At 37.4% G+C, this 27,680-nt stretch overlaps 1 protein-coding gene across 6 annotated transcripts in view; it reads left to right on the top strand.

Moving 5' to 3' along the window:
- The window catches only part of ATG4C (autophagy related 4C cysteine peptidase), an 89,235-nt gene that overhangs the window by 9,166 nt on the left and 52,389 nt on the right, over positions 1-27,680 (top strand). For 5 of the 6 annotated variants that reach the window (XM_078073022.1, XM_078073021.1, XM_036091339.2 and 2 more), the window contains exons 2-3: positions 15,674-15,813; positions 24,066-24,149. In XM_078073022.1, coding sequence (XP_077929148.1) covers positions 15,738-15,813; positions 24,066-24,149 — 160 coding nt within the window. In that variant the 5' untranslated portion in view covers positions 15,674-15,737. Of the gene's footprint in view, positions 1-1,638; positions 1,817-15,673; positions 15,814-24,065; positions 24,150-27,680 lie in introns of those variants that run through there. The other variant, XM_036091337.2, reaches the window with a different exon arrangement.

Genomic DNA, 27,680 nt, shown 5'->3' with positions numbered 1-27,680 from the left:
TTTATTTATTTGACAGAGAGAGACATAGGGAGAGAGGGAACACAAGCAGGGGGAGTGGGAGAGGGAGAAGCAGGCTTCCCGCGGAGCAGGGAGCCCAATGCGGGGCCTGATCCCAGGACTCTGGGATCATGACCTGAGCCGAAGGCAGATGCTTAACGACTGAGCCACCCAGGCGCCCCTATATGTCATTTCTTATCCCCTGATCAGTACCTGTTTGAGGTCCTCATTACCACTCATATAGCAGTCTTCTGACTAATTGAAGGAATTGAGTGTATTTAATGTGGAGAAGAGATGATGCAGTCTTTATTTTTTTTACTTTTTTTAAAAAAGATTTTATTCATTCATTTGAGAGGGAGAGCACACACGCATGCGTGCGCACGAGAGAGAGAGAGAGAGAGAGAGAGAGAGAGAGCGTGCTTGTGCATGAGTAGGGGGAGGGGCAAAGAGAGAGGGAGACGCATACTCCCCACTGAGCAAGGAGACCAGTCTCAGGACCCTGGGATCATGACCCCAGCTGAAGGCAGATGCTTAACTCACTGAGCCACCCAGGCGCCCCTGGAGGTCTTTAGATATCTGATGGGTTATCAAATGGAAGACATATTAGTTTCAGAAGGCCCAACCAGGACCAGTTGGTGGAAATTATAAGGTCACAGGACTTTTGGTTCCAAATGTCTTTCAAGCAAGTGAAATTGTTTAAAATTAGCTGGAATAATATAGTTATGTGGATACTCTAGAACAGTTATGTTAGTAAAGAAAAATAGTTTAAATAAAATAGTATCAGGCTTTTAAACTTACAGCTGAATTTTTAGCTCAGTACAGAACTCATTAAGCACTGAACTCTGTTTTGGAGGTGTTCACTCAGAGGCTGGGTGAATGCACTTGGCTAGGATGTTGTAAAGGAGATCTTGCTATTGTATGGGTGGTTGAACCCAATTAATGATTAGTGAGTGAGTTTGAACCAGATAGCAGATTAGATTCCTGGGGATGGGAGTGATATTTTTTTCAATCTTTTAAGTTTACACATTTTCTTTCGCTGCTTTCTTTCACTGTTCACAGGTTAGGGGAGATTAGGGATAGATTGGAATGTATTATATGGGAAAATGGTTAAGACCTGTTATTAATATTACTACTTACTGGTTAACTAAGTACTTTGTAAATTCCCTTTCAGTCCTGAGATTCTGACATCCCTCAGTTCTTGTAGAGGTTAGGTTAATTTTGTTAATGATTAAATAATTTAACCCTGTATGTTGCTTCTTATGCAGACTGCTTATTTTACCACTTGCAAAGTTGCATTTTAAAGTATGGAGGCTCCAACCATTCATAGTTACCTTGGACCCATCAGAGGTTACCTGACATAATTAAAATTTAGTTATCAAACTAGAGTAAATATTATATGCTTCCTAGAGATAAGATCAAGGAGATCAAGGAATGCTTAAAACAGCCCAGATTTCATTAATACTTCTTACTATAATTTTAAGTAAGTGATTGAAGTCATTTAAACTCCTTATATCCCATTTAGATTGTTATGATGACCAACTTTATAGTCTGTGAATGTGTAATATTCCGTGCTGCACAAACGGAGTTTTTTTTTTTTAATATTTTATTTATTTATTTTGACAGAGAGAGCACAAGCAGGAGGAGTGGGAGAGGGAGAAGCAGGCTCCCTGCTGAGCAGGGAGCCCGATGCGGGGCTCGATCCCAGGACCCTGGGATCATGACCTGAGCCGAAGGCAGATGCTTAACTGACTGAGCCACCCAGGCGCCCCTCAAATGGAGGTTTTTGATTGTAGGACCTTGGTACAAGTCACGTGTGAGGGTAAATGAACGCTCAGTACTTAGTTTCTTCTTTTTAATTTTTAGATTTAAGAGAATAATGCATAAGTAGTACATTTTATTTGTCATTGTAAAGTAGCTGTGCACTGATTTAGTGTTTTTAACTGGAGGGTGTATTCCTGAGGAGTTGTAAGAATGTTTATAAGCTGTATCCTTGAGGCAAAACTATCTTATTAGTCCCTTATTAATCTTTTTGCTATCAGCTCTTTTATCCGTCTTTTATTATTATTTTTTTAAGATTTTATTTATTTATTTGAGAGAGAGTTAGCGAGAGAGAGAGAGAGAATGAGTGGGGGGTGGAGAGGGAGAAGCAGGCTCCCCAATGAGCAGGGAGCCTGATGTGAGGCTCAATCCCAGGACCTTGGGATCACGACCTGAGCCAAAGGCAGCCGCTTAACCAACTGAGCCACCCAGGTGCCCCTTATCCCTCTTTTAAAAGCCAGTTTCTGGGGCGCCTGGGTGGCTCAGTCGTTAAGCGTCTGCCTTCGGCTCAGGTCACGATCCCAGGGTCCTGGGATCGAGCCCCGCATTGGGCTCTCTGCTCAGCGGGAAAACCTGCTTCTCCCCCTCCCACTCCCCCTGCCTGTGTTCCCTCTCTTGCTGTCTCTCTCTCTGTCAAATAAATAAAATCTTAAAAAAAAAAAAAGCCAGTTTCTGATTATGTGAGTCCTGCCCTTATTATATTGCTGTTCCTTTGCTCAATCTTTTTATCTTTACTTCTTACTGCCATCTACTTTGCCAAACCCCTAGCTCTGAAAGAAGACAATCCAAATAAATGCTACCAGTGTTCTCTCTTTCTTCATATTTGTGACTTTTTAAAAAAAGATTTTATTTATTTATTTGACAGAGAGATAGAGCACAAGTAGGCAGAGCAGCAGGCAGAGGGAGAGGGAGAAGCAGGCTCCCCGCTGAGCAGGGAGCCCGATGTGGGGCTCGATCCCAGGACCCCGGGATGATGACCTGAGCCAAAGGCAGACGCTTAACTGACTGAGCCACCCAGGCGCCCCCGTATTTGTGACTTTTTAAAAGAAATAAACATGCTGGGTTTACAAACAACATTTTTAGACTACACGTTCAGTGTATGAAGATAGGAGATTGGCAAATATAGGAAAAGAGGGAAAAAGAAATGGATACGGTAATTGATGTTTCTGCAAAGAACTGAGATGAAGAGAAGTAAGAGAGCACAGATGACACACCAGCATACTGAGAGACATTCAAGGTCAGACAAGGGATTAATATTTGTTACTAAAAATGCAAGCAGGTAGAAAAGGTTACAGTAGGTGAAAACTTAGAATGGACCTCACAGTTCATTTTATTTGATGGTATAGCTAAAAGCACATAAAAAATTCTAAATCAATATCTATATTTCATCTTGCTGGAGAATACCATTTGGGGAAGATGCCCAAGCATACGCAAATCCTGTAAGTCTGCAGTGTTTTTGTCGGTTGTACTATGTGACTGAGATATATTCTGTAGAGTCAGTCCCTAAAGTTCTGTCAGGAGCTTTTTCTGGGCTTTAAATTCTCAGTGGATAAAATATTCTTCTATCTATTGCCCTATGGGAGAGGCTGATTACCTTCATCTGCCCTTCAAGGACATTGATTTGAGTACCCTTTACATTTATCAGTTAATAATTTATCGACTGTCTTAATGCATGGTTATGGTTAGAAAAGTGACTCTCTAAAAATGACATCTGGGTCTCAATCGATGATTTTCATATCAAGTGTTGCAGCTCTGCATTCCAAAAGAACTCTGCTTAATGTTCACTCTGCTTTTCACATCATTAACAGTAAAGTTTAGGAATAAACCTCATCTGGTAGCTTTATGTTTACTAAGATAAAATAAAATAGAGATTTCTCCTCTTTACTGCTATTTTTTAATTAAAATGGATTTGTCAGAAGGTAAGCAGTGAACAGAAATATGGGAATGGTGGATGGTAAGATTTATTGTAGTATGCATTAATAAAGAAAGTCTACTTGAAAAAATTACTAATTTCTCTAAAGTTTAGGAAATAACCGTAAATCCCTTCTTAAAAAAAAAAAAAAGAAAAAACCATAAATCCCCCCCCTCCCCATTTTTTTAACCATAAATCCCTTCTTAAAAGTGTTTGGAGGGATGCCTGGGTGGCTCAGCTGGTTGAGCGTCTGCCTTCAGCTCAGGTCGTGATCCCAGGGTCCTGGGATGGAGCCCCGCATCGGGCTCCTTGCTCAGTGGGAGCCTGCTTCTCCCTCTGCCTGCCTCTCTCTCTGTGTGTCAAATGAATAAATACAATCTTAAAAAAAGGTGTGTGGAAATTGTGAAGAATGTTATTTTGATGGTTTTCTAGACTAAGGCTCTGACATTACATAAACTAAACAAGAATTTTGGCCTATCAGTTTGATCACTGGAGCAGTGAAACCAGGTTTTTTTTATTTTATTATTATTATTTTTAAAGATTTTATTTATTTATCTGACAGAGAGAGAGATAGCGAGAGCAGGAACACAAGCAGGGGGAGTGGGAGAGGGAGAAGCAGACTTCCTGCTGAGCAGGGAGCCCGATGCGGGGCTCCATCCCAGGACCCTGGGATCATGACCTGAGCCAAAGGCAGCTGCTTAGCCGACTGAGCCACCCAGGTGCCCTGAAACCAGGTATTTTAGATAACAAAAGAGATTGAAATATACTAGGTAATGGGTAAATCATCACTTTACACCTGATAGAATGAATTTTAATTCATTTCTAATTTTTTAAAAATCAGGAAAGCTTTTGGAAAGGGAATTTGTGGGTGAGGATAGTTTAGAATTTTTAATGGTACTACTGCCCTTAAAGTTCATTGTGGTTTCATTTGTGTTTTTTGCTCATTTGTAGTTAAACTAAAAGTATTGTTTTCTTGCCTTTCCTTGGCTTATCTCACCAACTATAAAAAAGACATTTTAATAGACTGAATGGACTCAATTATTAATTTATTCCTTTTCCTCTTTCTAAATCTTAACTACTATTTTAAGGAGAAAAAAAATTATGAATTAACTAGGGATATCCTCCAAGTCATTTTATTTAGCCAGAGCTGCCCTAGGGGATTGCATTGAGGAAGTTACATTTTCTACATGACTAAACAGCTGAATCTGATGTCTTTAAGAACCGGAAGAATAAAATTGTTTATCTTAAAAAGGAAAAAGCACTGTCTCAGCATTTTATCTTTCTTAGAAGCTGCTTAGGATTTTGTAATAGAATGTCTTCTCTGTAGGTTTCTTAGTCAAGCAGTTTCAGGCGCATTTGTAATTTCCTGTATTCAGTTTTTAATTCAGCAATTTATTTTTGAATATTATTTTAATGTAAACATTCAATGTAAACATTCAATGTAAACAATTTAAATAACGAAAAGTACAAAAAATAAAGAAACGATGACATTTCATCTCTTAGTTCCTCTTTTAGCATGGACTTCTGGACATGGTTTTTGCATATTTGTGTGTGTGTGTGCAACTCTATACACATGTAGAGTATATATGCATATAGGTGTGTAAATTATATTCATGCTATTCTCTCTTCCTTTTCCTCACCCTCTATAAAGTTAGGTAAACTTTTTTATTTTTTATTTTATTTATTTATAAAAGGATTTTATTTATTCATTTGAGAGAGTTACAGAGAGAGGGAGCATGAGCAGGGGGAGAGGGAGAAGCAGACTCCCCGCTGGGCCGGGCGCCTGAGGTGGGGCTCCATCCCAGGACCCAGAGATCATGACCTGAGCTGAAGGCAGATGCTTAACCATCTGAGCCACCCAGGCACCCCTAAACTTTACTTTTTTAGAGCAATTTTAGGTCCATAGCAAGATTGAGCAGACAGAGTTCTATATACCTCCTAACAAAATGTAGAACTTTCCCCACTCTCAACATCTCGCACCAGAGTGGTACATTTGTTACCGTTGAACCTACACTGACACATTGTTATCACTCCAGGTCCGTGGTTTACATTAGGGTTCACTTTTGGTGTAAATAAATGTATAATGACCTGTATCTACAACTGTAGTACTATAGAGAATAGTTTTATTGCCTAAAAATCCTCTGTGTTCTTTCTACTCATTCTTTACCCCTATTGCTCCCATCCCTCACAAACACTGATCATTTTACTATTTCTGTAGTTTTGCCTTTTCCAGAATATCGTACTGATGGAATCATACAGTTTGATATACAGTGGTCTTTTAAGTTTGGCTTCTTTTACTTTGTAATATACATTTAGTTTTCCTTAATATCTTTTTATGGCTTGATAGCTCATTTCTTTTAAGTGCCTGAGTAATAGTCTACTGTCTGGATGTATTACAGTTTATTTATTCATTCACCTACTGAAGGACATCTTAGTTGCTTCCAAGTTTTGGTAATTATGAATAAAACCGCTATAAACATATGTGCAGGTTTTTGTGTGGATTGTTTTTATTTCATTTGGGTAAATACCAAGGACCCCAATTGCTGAATCATATGCTAAGAGTATGTTTAGTTTTGTAAGAAGCTGCCGAACTGTCTTCCAAGTAGCTATAAGATCTTGCATTCCTATCAGCAATGAATGAGAGTACTTACTGCTTGACATCCTTGCCAGCATTTGGTATTATCAGTGTTTTGGATTTTGCGCATTTTAATAGGTGTGTAGTGGTATCTCATTGTTTTAATTTGATTTCCCTGATAACATATGTGGAGCATATGTTCGTATGCTTATTTGCCCATCTCTATATCTTTGGTGAAGTGAATCTGTTAAGGTCTTTGGCCCATTTTAAAATTAGGTTGTTCATTTTCTTTTCTTTTTTTTTAAGATTTTATTTATTTTTTTGAGAGAGAGAGATACACAGCGAGAGAGGGAACACAAGCAGGGGGACTGGGAGAGGGGGAAGCAGGCTTCCTGCTGAGCAGGGAGCCCGATGCGGGGCTTGATCCCAGAACTCTGGGATCACGACCTGAGCCGAAGGCAGACGCTTAACGACTGAGCCACCCAGGCACCCCTGTTCATTTTCTTATTGTTGAGTTTTAAATGTTCTTTGTATATTTTGGATAGCAGTCCTTTAGCAGATGTGTCTTTTGCAAATACTTTCTCCCAGTCTGTGGCTTGTCCTTTCATTCTCTTGACATTGTCTTTCACAGAGAAGTTTTTAATTTTAATGAAGTCCAGCTTACCAGTTATTTCTTTCAGGGATTGTGCCTTTGGTGCTGTATCTAAAAAGTCATTGCCATGCTATAGGTCATTTAGGTTTTCTTCCATGTTGTCTTCTAGGACATTTATAGTTTTGTGTTCTACATTTAGGTCTACGATCCATTTTGAATTAATTTTTGTGAAGGGTGTATGATCTATTCTACTTCCTTTTTTTTTGTTTGTTTTTTTGCATGTGTATGTCCAGTTTTCCAGCACCATTTATTGAAAAGACTGTCTTTGCTCTGTTGTATTGCCTTTGCTTCTTTGTCAAAGATCAGTTGACTATATTTATGTGCATCTATTTCTGGGCTCTCTATTCTGTTCCATCAATCTATTTGTCTATTCCTTTGCCAGTACCAATAATGGCTTTGTCTGATTTTGGTATTAGGGTAATTCTGACCTCATGGAATGAGCTAGGAAGTATTCTATTTGCTTTTATCTTTCGGGAGAGATTGTAGAGAATTGGTATAAATTCTTCCTTAAATGTTTGGTAGAATTCAAGAGTGAAATCATCTGAGCCTGATGCTTTCTTTTTTGGAAGTTTATTAATTATTGATTCAATTTCTTTAATAGATATAGGCCGAATTAAATTGTCTATTTCTTGTGTGAGTTTCGGCAAACTATGTCTTTAAAGGAATTGCTTCATTTCATCTAAATTATCAAATTAGCAAGCATAGAATTGTTCATAATACTCCTTTATCCTCCTTTTAATGTCCATGGGATCTGTGGTGATGTCCCCTGTTTCATTTCTGATGTTAGTCATTTGTATCCTCTCTTTTTCTTAGTTAGCCTGGCTAGAGGCTTATAGATTTCACTGATCTTTTCAAAGAATCAGCTTTGGTTTTGTTGATTTTCTCTACTGATTTCTTTCTTTCTGCCTTAATTTTTATTATTTCTTTTTTTTCTGCTTACTTTAGATTTAATTTGTTCTTTTTTTTTTTTTAAAGATTTTATTTATTTGAGAGAGAGAATGAGAGAGAGAGAGAGCATGAGAGGGGGAGGGTCAGAGGGAGAAGCAGACTCCCCACTGAGCAGGGAGCCCGATGCGGGACTCGATCCTGGGACTCCAGGATCATGACCTGAGCCGAAGGCAGTCGCTTAACCAACTGAGCCACCCAGGCGCCCCTAATTTGTTCTTCTTTTTCTAGTTTCCTAAGGTGGAAGCTTAAATTATTGATTTTAGATCTTTCCTCTTTTCTAATATATGTAACTTTTAAGGGAATTTTCTGCATCTCACAAATTTTAAATTGTATTCTTATTTTCATTCAGGTGAAAACATTTCTTAATTTCTCTTGAGGTTTCTTATTTGGCCCTGTCTTATTTGAAGTATTTTGTTTAATGTCCCAGTATTTGGGAAAATATCCAGCTAACTTTCTGTTACTGATTTCTTGTTCAATTCCATTTCAGTGAGAACAAATATTATATGATTTCTGTTCTTTTAAATTTGTTAAGAGGTGTTTTATGGCCCAGAATCTTGTCCATCTTGGTGAATATTTCATGTGAACTTGAGAATAATGTGTAATCTGTTTTTGTTGAGTGAAGTAGTCTGTCAATTATGTCCAGTTGATAGGTGGTGCTATTTAATTCAACACTGTCTTTACTGATTTTCTGCCTGCTGGCCCTGTATTTCTTTCTGTTAGAGGGGTATGAAAGCCTCCAGCCTTAATAGAGGAATCATCTGTTTCTTCTCACAGTTTTAGCAAGTTTTGCCTCAAATATTTTGATGCTCCCTGGATATCTTTTAATGGTAATAAATATAGATCTATGTCATAATATGTATATACCATAATATACCAGATATTTGTGTCTATTAGCACACCAGTGTGCCAGGTATAAGGATACAGTAGTGAACGAGACATATTCTCTGTACTCATGGACTTTTTAATTTGAGAAATTATTATTTTTTTTTTTAAAGATTTTATTTATTTATTTGAGAGAGAGAGAATGAGAGAGAGCGAGTACATGAGAGGGGGGAGGGTCAGAGGGAGAAGCAGACTCCCTGCCGAGCAGGGAGCCCGATGCGGGACTCGATCCAGGGACTCCAGGATCATGACCTGAGCCGAAGGCAGTCGCTTAACCAACTGAGCCACCCAGGCGCCCTAATTTGAGAAATTATTATGTAAAATGCTTGTTTCTTCAGGATCATTAATTTCATCTCTTATGATGATGAAAAAAGTATGAAATTCATTTAATGTGCATTACTTAGATTTAATAAGTTTGAAAATATTTTCCTATGTTTATTGGTCTTTTTCTTTTAGAGTGCCTGGATTTTTTTTCTATTTGGATGTTTTTTCCCTTATTGATTTATAGGAGCTCTTTGTATATTAGAGACATTCAGTTCAGTTTTGGGGGAATCAAAAGTTACACATGGGTTTTCACTAAACAGGGGGTCAGTGCCCCAAACCCTGCATTGTGCATTATTCAGGGGTCAACTGTATATGAATTATTAAACTAGCAACAGCTTAACTTGTTTGACCTTATAATAATAATTTTATTATTCTTTTTTTTTTTTTTTTAAAGATTATTTATTTATTTATTTGAGAGAGTGAGAGAGAATGAGCGGGGTGGGAAAGAGCAGAGGTAAAGGGAGAAGCAGACTCCCCACTGAGTAGAGAGCCCGATGCGGGGCTCGATCCCAGGACCCTGGGATCATGACCTGAGCCGAAGGCAGACGCTTAACAGACTGAGCCACCCAGGCACCCCTAATTTTATTATTCTGATCTACCCTATGTACAATGGCAATAAAAGTATTCTTAGAGCATAGTCAAGGATATGTTACAAAAACATTTTAAATGTTTCATGTTTGGGGGTATAGTTATTCTGAGTAAATAGTCAATAAGCAGGAATTTTGAGGAAAAATAGTAATAATAAAAGAGTAACCTAACAAATTATTCTACTCTAAGTTCCTTGAGGTTAGAAAATTTTCTTATTAATTTCTGAATCTGTCACAGCCTCTTACCTTGGCTATTTATTTATTTATTTATTTAGGAGCCATTTTCTAAGGTACAGACTTTCCCCATACAAAATATCTTACTTTGTCTTTATGTTCTTCCCACCACTTTAAGGGATCATTTTTACATTCTTGCTAAGGACTGTCTAGGGTATTCCTGGTAACCAATGTTGCAAACTGTTTGAACCAAAGTATTCCCCATTACCTACTTTCTTTCTGACTTAGAAAGAAAATACAAGGGGGCACCTGGGTGGCTCAGTTGGTTAGGCGTCTGCCTTCGGCTCAGGTCATGATCCCAGAGTCCTGGGATTGAGCCCTGTGTCGGGGTCCCTGCTCGGTGGGGAGTCTGTTTCTCCTTCTCCCTTTGCCTCTCCTCCTTGTTCTTGCTCTCTCTCTCTCAAATAAATAAATAAAATTAAAAAAAAAAAGAAAATACACGTGTGTATATTCTCTTACTTTAAATATTTTAAATTTAAAAGACTCGTGGTTGGTGACTTTTTGGGGGCTATTTTTTTTTTTAAGATTTATTTATTTATTTGAGAGAGAGAGAGAGAAAGCAAGGGGAGGGGCAAAGGGAGAGGGAGAGAGAGCATCTCAAGCAGACTCCCATCTGAGTGCAGAGCCTGATGCGGGACTCAATCCCATGACCTTGAGATCATGACCTGAGCCAAAACCAGGAGTCAGACGCTCAACCAACTGAGCCACCCAGGCACCCTGGTTGGTGGCTTTTTAACAATAAAAATTTTATGTATTTATTTATTTATTTAAGATTTTATTTATTTATTTGAGAGAGAGAGAATGAGAGACAGAGAGCATGAGAGGGAGGAGGGTCAGAGGGAGAAGCAGACTCCCTGTTGAGCAGGGAGCCCAATGCGGGACTCGATCCCGGGACTCCAGGATCATGACCTGAGCCGAGGCAGTCGCTTAACCAACTGAGCCACCCAGCTGCCCCAACAATAAAAATTTTAAATTCTAAAAATTACATCTGTTCTTTGTATAAGATTTAGAAAAGGTGGGCAATAGTGGTATAAAAATAACCACACACAATTTTATATCCAGAGAAACTTGTCAATTTTTGATTTCTTTCTAACTCTTCCCCTGCCACTTCTCCAGCTAGTATCATGTGATGCATAAAGTTTTAGATTCTGCAGTGTTTCCCCATTATCACAAACTTTCTGGAGACTTTATTTATTTATTTGTAATTAATTATGTTTTAAAAAGATTTTATTTATTTGAGAGAGAGAAAGAGCGAGCACAAGCAGGGGGAAGGGGCAGAGGGAGAGAAAGAACCAGACTCCTCTCTGAGCAGGGAGCCCGATGCAGGGCTCGATCCCAGGACTTGGAGATCATGATCTGAGCCAAAGGCAGATGCTTAACCGACTGAGCCACCCAGGTGCCCCTGGAGACATTTTTAAAAAAACATTTATTTATTGGGATGCCTGGGTGGCTCAGTCGGTTAAGCATCTGCCTTTGGCTCAGGTCATGATCCCAGGGTCTTGGAATTGAGTCCCGCATTGGGCTGCTTGCTCAGCAGGGAGCCTGCTTCTCCCTCTGTCTGCCATTCCCCCTACTTGTGCTCTGTCTCTCTCTGACAAATAAATAAATCAAATCTTTAAAATAACCCATTTATTTATTAGAGAGAGAGCAAGAGAGAGCGAGTGCACACAGCAGGGGGAGGAGCAGAAGAAGAGGGAGAGAGAGAATCTCAAGCAGACTCTCTGCTGAGCGTGGAGCTCGATGTGGGGCTCAATCTAATGACTCCAAGATCATGACCTGAGCTGAAATCAAGAGTCAGACACTTAACCAACTGAGCCACCCAGGCACCCCTTTGGAGACATTTTTAATGGATATGTAATCATTCATGTGGATGCACATTTTATAAACCTTTCTCTGTACTTCTCCAAATTTTGTTAAATTTCGCAATTTTCTGGAGGAAAATTTCTAGTTGTCAGTGACAAAATTTCCAATTGATAGACTTTTACAGCTTGTAAAAGTGCTACTAGTGATATACCTTATTAATTTATCTATTCACTGATTCATTTAATAAACATAATTTGAGAACTAATCACATGCCAGGCAGAACTCAAGGACACTCAAAAAGTTGACCATCTAGTTTAAGAGGTAAGAAGTAATTACAGTACAGTATGATGAATGCCATCATAGAGGAGGACATAGGATCCTATGGGAGTTAAGAGCGGGACATCTCTTTTAGTTTGAGGTATGGAGGTGGGTAGAAATCTTACAAGTCTGACCAGAGGAGGTGAAACAAGCTGGGTCTTAGAGACTCATGATAATAAGGTAGTCAAAAAGTGAGGGTGAGCAGGAAGGCCTTCTAGGTTGAGGGAACGGCACATGCAAAGACATGGAAGCATGTCCAGTTTAGGAAGCTTTAATATTAATATTAAAAATGGCTTCAGTGAATGGTGCAGTAAGGGAGTGGCAAGAGAGGAAGCTAAGTAAAAGGGCAGATGTAATTTCTTTTTTTTTTTTAATGTTTTATTTATTTATTCATGAGAGTCAGAGAGAGAGAGAGAGAGAGAGGCAGAGGCAGAGGGAGAAGCAGGCTACCCGCCTAGCAGGGAGCCCGATGCGGGACTCGATCCCAGGACCCTGGGATCATGACCTGAGCCGAAGGCAGACGCTTAACCATCTGAGCCACCCAGGCGCCCCAGATGTAATTTCTTGAAAGGCCTTGAATATTCTCAAGGCTGAAGGTGTAAACGTAAGGCAAAGTCCTTGAAGAACATGTTTGTAGCTCTAATTCTCATTTATACATCAGCAGTTCTCAAATGAATAGCTCCCACTCAGACCTCACCTTTAAGCTCCAGATCTATATATCCAACTGCCTAGTTGGCCTCTCTAGAATATATCTAGAATCTAAGCTCCATGAGAGGAAGTATTTCACTGCTTTTGTCCTAAGCTGTATCTGCATTGCCTTGTACCTGGCAATAACATATTGAATAATTAAATAAATGGATGATTCTTTAATATATCTCTCAGAGACATCTCAAACTATATATAAATTAAATTCATGATCTTCCTTCTCTAACCTGAACCTCTTCTGATGCTCCCTATTTCAATGGTTGGCACCTTTTATTTAGTTTCACAAGCCAGGAACATGGGTGTATCTTTGGCATATCTATCTTTCTTGCCTTCTGTATTCATTTAATCACCAAGACATTGAATTTTTGACACATTTCCTTATAATGTCTATTTATCTCCCTCTCTGTTGCTCCATTCCAAGGTATTATCATCTCTCTTCTAGTCCTGTAAAGTACTGGTGAACTCTATAATCATGTACTCTTCTCCTTTGCAATCTATTCTTTGTGCTGCTCTGGGAGTCAGACCCACAGAATCAGATTCTAATATTCCTGTTTGAAACCAATTGTTCTTAGGATAAACAACAAGATTCTTAGCATGGTGTACAAGGCCGTGTGTGCTCTGGCCCAGGTCAAACCTATAGCCACATCTCAAGCCCCCTTTTTGGATTTTTTTGTGCTCTAGTCACATTGACTTTTAATATTTTTCCAGTGGACCATGCTTTCTCCTGCCTCAACTGTACTGTATCATTAGTAGCTTTTAGTACATATTATAAAATGGAATGTCTATTGTTAGAGAAATAAATGTATCAGTACTTTTGAGTAGATATTTATAACCCTAAAAGGGCAGTGTTCTGTGCAGCATTCTTTTTTTTCTGTGCAGCATTCTTTTCTTGATAAGTAAACTATCTGAATTATTGCAAATAAGCACAAGCATTTTAAGGTATAATTTGTTCCTTTTTCAGATTATATTGCACATCTCAATTTTCCCTCAAGTCAGTTATAAAACAAATATCTGTAAGCTACATTTATTTTTATTTTAAAGTAAGAAAACATCTTCTGTTGTAGATTTAAGCCATTCTATTTTTTTAATAAGATTTATTTATTTGACAATGGAATATTATGCAGCCATCAAAAGGAATAAGATCTTGCCATTTGCAACGACGTGGATGGAACTGGAGGGTATTATGCTGAGCGAAATAAGTCAAACAGAGAAAGACATGTATCATATGACCTCAATGATATGAGGAATTCTTAATCTCAGGAAACAAACTGAGGGTTGCTGGAGTGGGGGGTGGGGTGGGAGGGATGGGGTGACTGGGTGATGGACACTGGGGAGGGTATGTGTTCTGGTAAGCGCTGTGAATTGTGCAAGACTGTTGAATCTCAGATCTGTACCTCTGAAACAAATAATGCAATATATGTTAAGAAAGAAAAAAAGAAGAAGAAGAATGTAGCAGCAGGGGAAGAATGAAGGGGGGGAAATCGGAGGGGGAGAAGAACCATGAGAGACAATGGACTCTGAAAAACAAACTGAGGGTTCTAGAGGGGAGGGGGTTGGGAGGATGGGTTAGCCTGGTGATGGGTATTGAGGAGGGCACGTTCTGCATGGAGCACTGGGTGTTATGCACAAACAATAAATCATGGAACACTATATCTAAAACTAATGATGTAATGTATGGGGATTAACATAACAATAAAAAAATTAAAAAAAAAGATTTATTTATTTGAGAGAGAGAGACTGCATGTGTGAGCGGGGCAGGGGAGTGGGAAGGGAGGGGTAGTGGGAGAGAGAAAGAGAGAGAATCTCCAGCAGACTCTCCACTGAGTGCAAAGTCCCATGTGGGGCTCGCTCTCAGGACCCGGAGATCATGGCCTGAGCTGAAATCAAGAGTCCCACGCCTGACTGAGCTACCCACGTGCCCCTAAGCCATTCTATTTTTTTTTTTTTTTTAAAGATAACACAAGCAGGGGAAGTGGGAGAGGGAGAAGCAGGCTCTCTGCTGAGCAGGGAGCCCGATGTGGGGCTCGATCCCAGGACCCTGGGATCATGACCTGAGCCGAAGGCAGTCGCTTTAACAGACTGAGCCACCCAGGCATCCCAACAATTAGGTTTTATATGAAAGTAGTGACTTAATCAGTTTAAGTGGAATCCTCCATTCTAAAGATAGTTGTCATTTCTTTCTTTTTTTTTTTTTTTAAGATTTTATTTATTTATTTTTATGAGAGAGAGAGAGTGCACAAGCAGGGGGTGGGGTAGAAGGAGAGGGAGAAGCGGACTCGATCCCAGGACCCGGGGACTACAACCTGAGCTGAAGACAGACACTCAACCAACCGAGCCACCTAGGCGCCCGATAGTTGTCATTTCTTATAAGATTTAAAACCACCTTCTCTCATTACAAATAAAACAAATCTTGAATAGTCTCACAAGCACCAAAGTGGAGTTGTTTCACTAAGCTAATTTATTGTTTTTTTTTTAAAGATTTTATTTATTTGAGAGAGAGAGAATGAGAGAGAGAGAGCGCATGAGATGGGGGAGGGTCAGAGGGAGAAGCAGACTCCCTGATGAGCAGGGAGCCCGATGCAGGACTCGATTCTGGGACTCCAGGATCATGACCTGAGCAGAAGGCAGTCACTCAACCAATTGAGCCACCCAGGCGCCCTAATTTATTGTTCTTAATTGTGAGTACTTGGAGGAGATTATTGTTTGGTTTTGTGTGATAATTTTTATTGTATATTTGGTATCTAATGTTTTTTGTAATTAAAATATTTATAGAATATATATATTCTGTTATGTAAAATGAGAAATTGGTTTGCTCATTTGCAGTTCAAATTGTATTTAATCATAAGTAAAACTTTAGCAGTATTGTACCATATAATATGTACTCATTACTTATTTTTCTTTAATTTTTTTTCTTTTAGTACTAAAGATTTAACTTTACAGAAGAATGCAATCAAGTTATGGCTTTTTCTTTAGAATTTGAATATGGAGGCCACAGGAACAGATGAAGTTGACAAGCTAAAAACTAAATTTATATCTGCTTGGAACAACATGAAATATAGTAAGTATCATTTAAAAATTGTATACATCTAAAGAAATATTTGAAGACAAATATCATCTGCCTTATTAAGTCACTCACAATTGCTTAAGTTTCTCTTTGAATGAAATATTTCTGTAAGGAATGTGGATAAGCCTATATCCTTAAGAAAGAACCACATATCATCATAAACATTGTCTAGAAATTCAGGCATACTACGTGGTCCTTTTTTCTTTGAACATTCAGAAGCAGAATTTATTTAAGTGATGATAATACCTCAATTTTTCAGACTCAGTTTCAGGCAACCAGGAAGCAAGCAAAATAGACCTTTGAACACACAAAGCAGACAGTATAATGTTTCCATACTGATACCTATGAATTTCTCTTAGGAGTACCCTTAGACCTTTATTTTTAACTTAGTTATTCTTGGTTTGCAAACAAATCCAATAAGGATCATATGGTGGTTTTGAAACCCCCCTTGGACTAGAAACAAATTAGAGATGAAGAAACTTTCAAAGATGGAGAACTACTTAGCAGAACCAGTTGCAACAGGAAGAAGTTCATATCCATAAAATAGGAATGATAACATTTAGCAAAACCCCTTCATAATGCAAATTTGGGTAAAACACAATTGACAGTTGGCTCCTGGTTCACTAGAAGGCATGGCCAGCTAGCTATTTAGATAGTTATAACTTGATAATAATGAAATATTTCATTTTGAAAACTATGGACATTGATTTTTTAAAAAATTGAGATATAATTTACATACTAAAAAATTTACCCTTTTATGATTCAGGGGTTTTTAGTATATTTGTAAGATTGTACACCTTCATCACTATCTAATTCCAGAACAATTTTATTACCCGTAAAAGCAAGCCTGGACCCATTAGCAGCTACTCCCCATTCCTCCCCACATCTCTCCAGCCCCTGGCAACCACCAGTCTATTTTCTGTCTCTATGGGTTTGACTATTGTAGACATTTCATATAAATGGAATCGTACAACTTGTGGCCTTTTGTGTCTGACTCCCTTCATTTAGCATAATGTCTTTGAAATTCATCCATATTATAGCATGTATTTATCACCACTTCATTCCTTTATGTGACTGAATAATATTTTATTGTATGGCCATACCGCATTTTCTTTACTCATTTATTAGTTGATGGACATTTGGGTTGTTTTTGACTTTTTGGCTAATACAAATAGTGCTGCTATGAACATTATGTACCAGTTTTTGTGTGACTATATCTTTTCGGTTCTCTTGGGTATATACCTATTAGTAGAATTGCTGGATCATATGTTAACTCTTAAGTTTAACTTTCTGAGGAACTACCAAGCTGTTTCTCAAAGTGGCTGCACCATTTTACATTCCCATCAGCATGTTTGAAGGTCTCAATTTCTCTACATCCTCACCGACACTTTTTATTGTCCATCCTTTTTTTTTTTGTTAAGTTTTTAATTTATTTAAGTAATCTCTAAATCCAATGTGGGGCTTAAACTCACAACCCAGAGATCAAGAGTCGCATGCTTTTCTGACTGAGCCAGCCAGGCGCCCTATGTTGTCCATGTTTTAAAAAAAATTTTTTTAAAGATTTATTTATTTTAGAGAGAGAGAGCATGAGTGGGAGAGGCAGAGGGTGAGGGAGAGAGAATCTCCAGCAGACTCTGTGCTGAGCACGGAGCCTGACATGGGGCTTGATTTCACATGTCCCCAGCCGAAACCAAGAATAGGGTGCTCAACTGACTGAGCCACCCAGGTGCCCTGTCCATCTTTTTTATTCGAGCCATTCCAGTGGGTGTGAAGTATCTCACTGAGTTTGATTTGCATTTCCTTGATGAATAATGATGTTAAGCATCTTTCCATATACTTATTGGCTATTTTTATATATTCTTTGGAGAAATGTCTATTTAAATCCTTTATGCCTAGTTGAAAATAGAGTTACCCTATGACCCAGCAATTGTACTACTGGGTATTTACCCCAAAGATACAAATGTAGTGATCCGAAGGGGCACCTGCACCCCAATGTTTATAGCAGCAATGTCTACAATAGCCAAACTATGGAAAGAGCCTAGATGTCCATCAAAAGATGAATGGATAAAGAAGATGTGATACACACACACACACACACACACACACACACACACAGGAATATTATGCAGCCATCAAAAAATGAAATCTTGCCATTTGCATTGACGTGGATGGAACTGGAGGGTATTATGCTACGTGAAATAAGTCAACCAGAGAAAGACGATTACATATGATCTCACTGATATGAGGAATTTGAAAAACAAGACAGAGGATCATAGGGGAAGGGAGGGAAAAATGAAACAAGATGAAACCAGAGAGGGAGACAAACAATGAGAGACTCTTAATCTCAGGAAGCAGACAGGGTTGCTGGAGTGGAAGGGGGTGGGAGGGATGGGGTGGCTGGGTGATGGACATTGGGGAGGGTATGTGCTATGGTGAGCACTGTGAATTGTGTAAGACTAATGAATCATAGACCTGTACCCTTGAAACAAATACATTATATGTTAATTAAAAAAAAAAATAAAGTTACCAGGTTTGTTACTGCTGACAGTTACAAAAAAAAAGTAAATCCTTTGTGCCTTTTTTAATTGGGTTGTCTTTTTATTATTGAGTTGTAAGAATTCTTTATATATTCTAGATATAAATCCCTTAGGAAATGTATGATTTGCAAATATTTTCTCCCATTTGGGGATTGTCTTTTCACTTTCTTGATAGTGTCCATTGAAGCACAAAACTTTCACATTTTGATGAAATCCAATTTATTTATTTTTTTCTTTGGTTATTTGTGCTTTTGACATCATATTTAAGAAACTGTTGTCTATATCAAGATCATGAAGATTTGTACCTATGTTTCTTTTTAAGAATTTTATTATTTTAGCTTTTATATTTAGGTCTTTGATCCATTTTGAGTTAATTTTTGCATGTGATGTGACGTAGAAGTCCAACTTCATTTTTGTATGTGGTATTTAGTTGTCCCAGTACAATTTTTTGAAAAGAATATTCTTTCTCCTTTGAATGGTCTTGACACCCTTGTCTAAAATCAGTTGACCATAGATGTAGAGATTTATTTCTGGACTTGCAATTCAGTTCCATTTATCTACACATCTGTCCATGTGCCAGTACCACACTCTCTTGATTACTTTAGCTTTTTGTAAAATTTAAAATTGGGAAGTGTGATTCCTCCAACTTTGTTCTTCTTTTCCAAGATTGTTTTGGCTATTCATATAGAAATCTAATTTCTATATGAATTTTTGATCATCTTATCAATTTCTATAAGAAATCCAGCTGGGATTTTGATATAGGTTTGATATAGAATCTGTAGATCCACTTGCAGAGTATTGCCATCTTAACAGAGTGTTGCCATATTAAGTCTTCCAATCCATGGACATGGGATGTCTTTCCTTATATTTAGGCTTATAATTTTTTTCAATGATGTTTTGTGGTTTTCTACGTATAACTTTTGTACTTTTTTGTTAAAGTTATTCCTAAGTATTCTTTTTTAAGCTATTTTAAAATGAATTGTTTTCTTAATTTTATTTTAGTTTGTTTGTTGCTGGTATATAGAAATTCAGTTGTTTTTTGTAATTTGATCCTGTGTCTTGTAAGCTTGGTGTTCTATTTTATTAGCTCTAACAGGTTTTGTGGATTCCTTAGGGTTTTCTGTATGTAAGATCATGTTCATCTGCAAATAGAGGCTTATGCTCTTTTTAAGCCATTTTATGTGATGAAGATTTCATTTGTAAGTTGAAAATTGTCATATAGGTACTAGATAACACATTTTAGTAGTATCCTAGGAATTGTTACTTAACCTATTATTTACATATGTGTTGTTTTCCTTATCTAGATATTTAAGTGTCTATAGTAAAATTATGGTAATCTCTAATCTCTAAAGAACAGATTGTTCAGGGTAACTAAGTGTTCTAGATAGCTTCAAGTTACAAAGTAGTTATTTTTTGTTTGATTTTATTGGTGAAAATCATTCTAAAATGTTTTATGTATTTTCCTTGCTTAGAGTTTGTGTAGTATGGGTGGTGTAGGAAGGACTAACATTGATTGAACACCCATAGTGCATTAGCATTTTGTAGATCATTTATGTATCTTCTTATTTAAATCTCATATCTTTTCTTTCTTTTTTTTTTTTTTAAGATTTTATTTATTTATTTGAGAGAGAGAGAGTGAGAAACAGCATGAGAGGGGAGAGGGTCAGAGGGAGAAGCAGGCTCCCTGCTAAGCCAGGAGCCCGATGTGGGACTCGATCCCTGGACTCCGGGACCATGACCCGAGCTGAAGGCAGTCTCTTAACCATCTGAGCTGCCCAGGTGCACCAAATCTCATATCTTTCTGAGGTGTTTTTTTTTTTTTTAATTAGAAAACTGAGATTCAGCGACATATTCATAGTCACATATCTAGGTAATAACTCTTAAAACTGGTATTCAAACCCAGCCTGTCTTGCTCCTCAGTCTGGCTGTTTTCTGGATACAGTGAACATAATTTAGGATTACTTTTATCAATGTCAATATTATGAAATGATGAAGGAACTCGAAATGGCATAGCACTTAAGATTTAAAAGACTGTGGACCTCACTTATAAAACTATTTCATTTTTGCTTTCTTCTCCTCTCCCCCCTTTTATTTACATGACTTTATGAGGCATGTAAACTTGACTTCCTTTTTAAAATAGTAAGTAAACCATCCTTCTTCTGTATATTTCTGATCCTCCAGAAAATCATTATCATCTGTTATTTCTGTGTTCTTTGGCTTGTTTACATCTTTTAAAGCCTTGTGATTTTCAAGTTGCTGACTTAATGGACTATAGGGTTTTTTATAATATTTTGTTTATGGTAGCTAGTCTCCAAAGATGGTCCTTAGTAAGGATCTTTAATCACATCTTGTGTTGTTTCTTTTCTCATTGAATCTGGGCTGGCCTATGCCTTATATTAACCAATAGAATGAGATACAAATGAGGCTGTGTCAATTCTAGGCCTGGCTATTAATAGGCAACTTCTGCTTGCTCTGTTTTGGATCTCTGAACTGTTATGTAACCAGCTTAGGTACTCAGCTGGAGAAATCACATGGAGAGTCCACACAAAGAAGAAAGGCCCTGAGACTACATTAGAGATAAAGCATCAGCCAACGCAGTGTCTCAGTTGAGCCTCTCCATCTGATTTTTACGACATTAGAGACTCCAAGCAAGACCAGCAGGACACCTGCTCAATTGAGCCCAGTCAACCCACAGAACTGTGTGATATAAGAAAAAAAGTTGTTTCAAATTATTAAGTTTCGGAGTGGTTTGTTAAACAGGAACAAATAACTGGAACAGTGTTCTGGTTTATCTCTTAATTTTTTTTTGTAATTGAGAGAAAAGTAACATAAAGTGAGATGAACAGATCATAAGTATACAATTTGCAGAGTATAACTATGAAACTAACAATCTAATCAATATATAGAAAATTTCCTTCACCCCAGAAAGTTTCTTCCTTCTTCCTTCTGGTCAGTGCTCACCCCTCATAGACAGTCACTGCCCTGTGTCAATTTATTTAATGGCTTTTTTGCCAAATTTACTTTCTTAATTTATTTAGTTTTATTTAATTAGTTTTTATTTAGAAGTCATAATGACATTTAATTTGTCTCTGTCCCACCTCCCTGCTGCTATAAATTGAGATTTAGAGGTAAAAAGTGGGGGAGATTGAGGAATAAAATAAAAATATATTCTTGAGTATTAAGAATTCTGATGAATATATATTTTTCAATATGTGTAAGAAGCACTTATTCATAATCATACTTCTTATTCATGGCTCTTTCCTATGCCCCAGGCTCTGTTATCCTATACCTTTATGGATTTTACATCCTTCATTTTTCAATCTCTGTGTGCCAGAACATCCTGGTTCAGCATCAACAAGCTAGGGCAGAGATAGTGGTATATTTCTTACAATGCTTTTAAAAAGATAAAATGAAAATTGGTCAACTAAAACTAACTAATTTAAAGAAAAAAAAGAATACAGACTAGTTGCTTGGCATACTGGTCTAATTCAGCTCTGACATGCCTGTGGAAAAAGAGAAAAATGGCTGGACCTTATCAGAAGTCCTGAGTCTTCTTTATGTACCTAGCATCAAGGAGTATTAAAGGAAGTCAATCTATCATGAGGGTTAGGTCCTGCCAGGATTTGCACAGGAAGTACAAAAGTGAGAGTATGCACCATATGAATGACGGTTGAGCTTTAAAGCACTATAATCTGTGCTCATGTAAAATGTGGATCCTTGCAGTGCCTCAGGCTCTAAGAAATCAGATTCGCAACTTCTCTTTTTTTTGAGGAAGGACTGGTGACTGGTAGGAGGGGGTAGGCAGAGGGTAAAGCATAGAGAGAAAGAGAGAAGTTCCCCCTTAAAGATTGTTTCCTTTTATTTGAGGTTGTTTTTATGAAGTTCTTCAAATTTGCCTTAGAAATGATGTTGTACGGGAAGGAGTTATTACTGTTTTGGGGATTAGAATCATTCCAGTGCAGTACTAATAATATTTCTAAGACATAATGTTTGTAAAGTGCCTAGCCTAGTTCCTGGTATACCGTAGGTGGCCAGTGAATACTAACTTCCCATTGGAGTTTAGAGAAGAGCATCAGAGTCAAGTGAGAGAAGGAACAAATGGCTTAGAAACGCATACATGATCCAGAAGAAGAAGTAGGATTTAGATAGGCTGATATTGAGGAGGACATTTTGATAGTATGACCCAGATAGCACGCCCCACTTTGAGTATAGGTGAAAAGTAGTGGAAAAGATGACTGTAAAGGTAATTTGTATCATATTTTGGAAAGTCTTTAGTATCACTGAGAAGTTCATAATAAATCTGTTAAGTAATGAGTCACTGAGGATGGTTTTTGGGCAGAAGAGTTACCCAATCAAAGCTGAGCCACGAGGAGATTAATTTGGCAGTGACATGTGGCATATGCTAGAGTGAAGAAAGACTGATGGCAGAGTATTGCAGTAATCCAAGCTGCATGAAAGCCTGATTCGTGTGTTTGATTTTCCATTCTTTTTTCCAGCAAATTCAAATACTTGCATCATCTTTATTATGAACACACATTTTTATTTATTTGTTTTTTATATTTACTTGTATTATAGCACTTTGGGGGGCACTTTCATAAGAATCACTGATTTTAAATTTTCTAACAACTCTTCAATATAAATGGCAACCCTCTTGGGTCCCCTCCCTCTTCGGTAGCTTTGTACTCTGTCATTCAATAAACTTTACTATCACTCAATAAACTTTGCTTTGCTGCCCAAAAAAGGAAAGAAAAATAAAAGAGTAGACCTAAATCTGTTGACTTCCAATTTCAGATTCTTTCTGTTTATATGCTCTTGCATTTTAGAAGCAGCTTTTAAGGCTACCATTAGCAGTCAGGAATTTCATATACTTGGGAATATTCAGGAATGTAATGGACAAGTGTTTTTCTCAGGAAATCGAGAACTATTAATGGTACCATAAAAAACCAAGAGGAGGGGCACCTGGGTGGCACAGTTGGTTGAGCAATCAACTCTTGGTTTTGGCTCAGGTCATGCTCTCAGGGTCGTGGGAAAAAAAAACCAAGAGGATACTACCTTTTAGACACATACAGTTTAGTAGGAAGAAAATTGGAAGAATTAAGAGTTTGCAACTACAGTTGGGGATTGGGAATTGGGAGGTGGAAAACTGAGATGAGGATCTCTGAAAGCTTTATTCACTACTTTCAGAGATCCTCAGGTGGCTGACATGATGGGGTTATAACATTTCCCTAGGAAACTTCAATCCACATTTATCAAAAGCACTAGTGTATTGTGTTACCTTGTCCCTAAATTACTTCATTGGAATACTCAATTACTTTAAATATTTAATTATCTAAGATGGAAGGAAATATAAGAAATTGGTAACATTTGTTGCATTTGGGAAAAGAGATTGGTGTCCGAGAAACTAGAATAGAATTTGTACCTTTTAAGTTTTATACCATCAGAACATTGTGTTGGAAAATAAATTAAAATTAAATTCTTTTCTCATGTCCTTTATGTGGATAGAATGTGTTTAAAATACTTAACTGTGTATGAATGTCACATAAATGGCCTGTATTTTCAGTTCATTGTCCATATATTTTGCTATTCTTGCAAAAAAATGCATGTCTATAGTTGAGAATTAATGATTTGAAATTAAGAAAAAGGAATGCTGCTAGACTCTTAGTCTGAAATCCTTTAATTGCAAAACTACTTTTCTCTTTTCTCCTTTAGGTTGGGTGTTGAAAACAAAAACATATTTTAGTAGAAATTCCCCTGTATTATTGCTTGGAAAATGTTACCATTTTAAATATGAAGGTAAGTGCTAAATTTGTAACCCATTTAAAAATCTTTGTAGAAATTCATTGTGTAACTGTTTTCATTGGTTTATTTCCAGATTAATCTACTTTTGGCATATTTCTTTTTGTTTCTTACTTACACTTTTTTATTGTAAAATACACATAACATAAAATTTGCCATCTTAATAATTTTTAAATGTACAGTTTGGTGGTATTAAATACATTCATAATGTTCTGCTAATAACATTACCACCATTTAGCTCCAGAACTGTTCATTTTGTCAAACTGAAGCTCTACCCTTTAAACAATAACTCCCCAACCTTCTCTTTCCCTCAGCCCCTGGCAACCACCATACTACTTTTTATGCCTGTGTCTTGGTATATTTCTTTTAAGAACCTGTATTTTATGTAACACAAAATATATTGCCATATGGTTTGGGTTTCTAGTAAACTCCTTGAGGATGAGAATCATGACCTCTTTTGTTATATCCCTCCTAGTTTTGGACTTATAATAGTATGAATGCTAAGTAAATATTATTTGAATTGATATCTTAATATTCTCTATCAAGTTCTCTGATAACTTTAAAGTATATGCTAATAATTAAAAGTATCACCTTAGTTAACCTAATAATGGTAGATTTTCCAATTCTTTTTTTTTTTTAATTTTATTATGTTATGTTAGTCACCATACAATACATCATTGGTTTTTGATATGGTGATCCACGATCCATTAGATTTTCCAATTCTTAAGGATGCTCCAGTTTCTGAAATTAATTGACTTTATTTGATGTTTTTAAGTTTCCACATTTACTCATCCTCTTAATAATTATCATATGTTTTCTTTTAATAATTATTATGTATTTTCTTTTAATAACTTATATCACTTAGTGAGTACCTTCTGTGTGTCAGGCATCATGCTAAGCTCTTTGTGAAATGTCTTTAATTCTTACGACAAGCCTACAAAGTTGATTCAAATATCCTTACCTTATGAGTATGGAAACAGGAGATTAGAGAAGTTAAGTAATTTGTCCAAAGTCACACAGGCAGAGCTGAAATTTAAACCAAGACTACGTCTCACTTTACGACTGGTGTTTTTTCTACTATATGTCTTTGCTTGATTTTGTGTGTATGAGTGTGAGTATGAGTGTGAATATGTATGTATGTGTGTAAGAGAGAGGAGAGAATGTATGTGAGAGTATGTCATTATCAAGGCTTTTATTTTTGGTTGACCTATTTTGGCATATCATTTATCAGCAATTTTCTAAAACCTTTTAAATGTCGTGTATAATAACAGCTAACATTTATTATTTATTATGTGCTAGGCAGCATTTAATTTACATGTTTAACTGATTAAATCCTCACAGCATTCTTGAAGGATGAATAGCAAGGTGATGGACAAAGAAGGGATGCATTTTAGGTAAATAGAATGGCACAAGATATTAGAGAGTATATTTCAGAAACAGAGATGTCCAGTGTAGGTATGGTGGGAGAGAGTTCTGAAAAGAATCAAATTATGGAGGGGCTTCTTGAATGCAATACTAAAAAGTTATGTCATTTGTTTATAGGTAGAGGAGAATATGGGCTTTGGGGTCAGACATAAGTGCTTTGAATTTTGGCTCTTTACTAATTAGTTGTTACTTTAGGCAAATTATTTATTCTTCCTAAGTATTAATGATAACTGTTTCATAAGGGTTTAGTGATGTGCCTGGTACATATGAGCATCTTAAATAGTATTATTAGTCATGATATAGGAAATTGGAGAAAATATGTGTTAATTGACTACATTATCAGGTAAGGCTTCTGGTCAACAATAAGCTATAAGTAGTTTAAGTGTTCGGGGACTCAAAAGTTATACATGGACTACAGGGTTGGGGTTGGAGCGCCTAACCCCACATTGTTCAAGGATCAACTGTATTTTGCTTTGGTTTAGGAGTGGTGATAAAGGGAAGGAGAAAGGTGTGGGGATCTGGAGGGAGAAAGGAGAGGAGCTAGAAAGGTGGTAAGAGGCTGCGTGTTTAATGAGACATTCCCTTGTTGACATCCCCTGATCTTAAGTAAAGTCAGGTAAGCTTATGAAATGCTTGATCTAAGAGGAGTTCTTTTGGAAAGGGGATGAATTTGACATGTGGAATGAAGAAGACAACTCATATTGTAGTGCCTGGACACAGGGAGGACCATTAAAGCTTAAGCTATGGAGACTTAGCAGAAATCTTAGGCGCTAGCTTTGGACTCCTACATGTCACAGAATTTTTGGCATAAGCAAGGTTTTCTAAGTTTTCAGAGAGATAGAGTGGGGTGCCCAAGTTGGCTTCTTAATTGCAATGATTGTTATTATCTTAGATTTTTGAGCAACAAGAATGCCAAATTTCAGTGTAATCAGTAATCATATATTGAGAATGTACTGGTTAGGACATTGATCTTGCCCAGAAGGAGCACATAATAACCATAACTAAATACATGCTTTGGAAGAATAACTGATAGAAGAATGATTGGAAGTCAGTTAATAGGCAAGATACAATGACTCTGATATAGGGTAGTGGAAATGGAAAGGAGGGGATGGATTTGACATATTTTAAAATAGTATCAACAGCATTTAACAAATGACTGGATTTAGTAACATGAGAGACAGGAGATAAAGAAGACTTAGAAACTACTATCTTGGATGATAGGTAGTATTAGTAACCAAATGTGCTATACTAAAGGAAGCATGGGTTTGAGGGTACATTTAGTGTTTGAAGTAGACTATTTAGAAATGAACAGTCTGAATGAAGTAGGCTGTTTAGAACTGATCTGTATTTATTTTCAGAGGTGGCCTTTGAGGCCAGAGGGTAAGGTCATATTGATGGAAAGTATAGGTAGAGAACATCCATCTTTAAGGATATCCTGATAAGGAAGAATTAGTGAATGAAATTAAGAAGAAATAGGCAATATATAGGACAAAAACCCACAATGGTATATTATCATAGAGACCAGAGGAAAGAGAGTTTCAGGGAGAGTTTCAGGACAAAATGTCTAATGCTCAAAAGAGGCTGAGTAGGAAATAGCCTCGGTAGAGGCTCTAGGGTTTGTTAATGAGAAATTGCTGATGACTTTTGAGAGAGCAGTTTCACTAGAGTAGTAAAGATAGAAAAGTAACAGTAGCTAACCTACATTTACTGAGTGTGGGTCTGTGTTATGCATTGTTTTTTTTTTTTTAAAGATTTTATTTGAGAGAGAGAATGAGATAGAGAGAGCATGAGAGGGGGGAGGGTCAGAGGGAGAAGCAGACTCCCCACTGAGCGGGGAGCCCAATGTGGGACTCGATCCTGGGACTCCAGGATCATGACCTGAGCTAAAGGCAGTCGCTTAACCGACTGAGCCACCCAGGCGCCCGCATTGTTTTGCTTTAAGGAGCTAGGGGGTTATGATATTTGGTAGAGAAGAATTTCTTATTTTTTAAAAAAGATTTTATTTATTTATTTGAGAGAGAGAGAGACGAGCGGGGGTAAGGGCAGAGGGAGAGAGGCAAACAGACTCCCTGAGCGGGGAGCCTGACACCGGGCTCGATCCCA

The sequence above is a fragment of the Halichoerus grypus genome, chromosome 5 (assembly GCF_964656455.1).
Source record: "Halichoerus grypus chromosome 5, mHalGry1.hap1.1, whole genome shotgun sequence".
Taxonomy (NCBI): domain Eukaryota; kingdom Metazoa; phylum Chordata; class Mammalia; order Carnivora; family Phocidae; genus Halichoerus; species Halichoerus grypus.
This window is presented reverse-complemented; position numbering and strand designations above follow the sequence as displayed.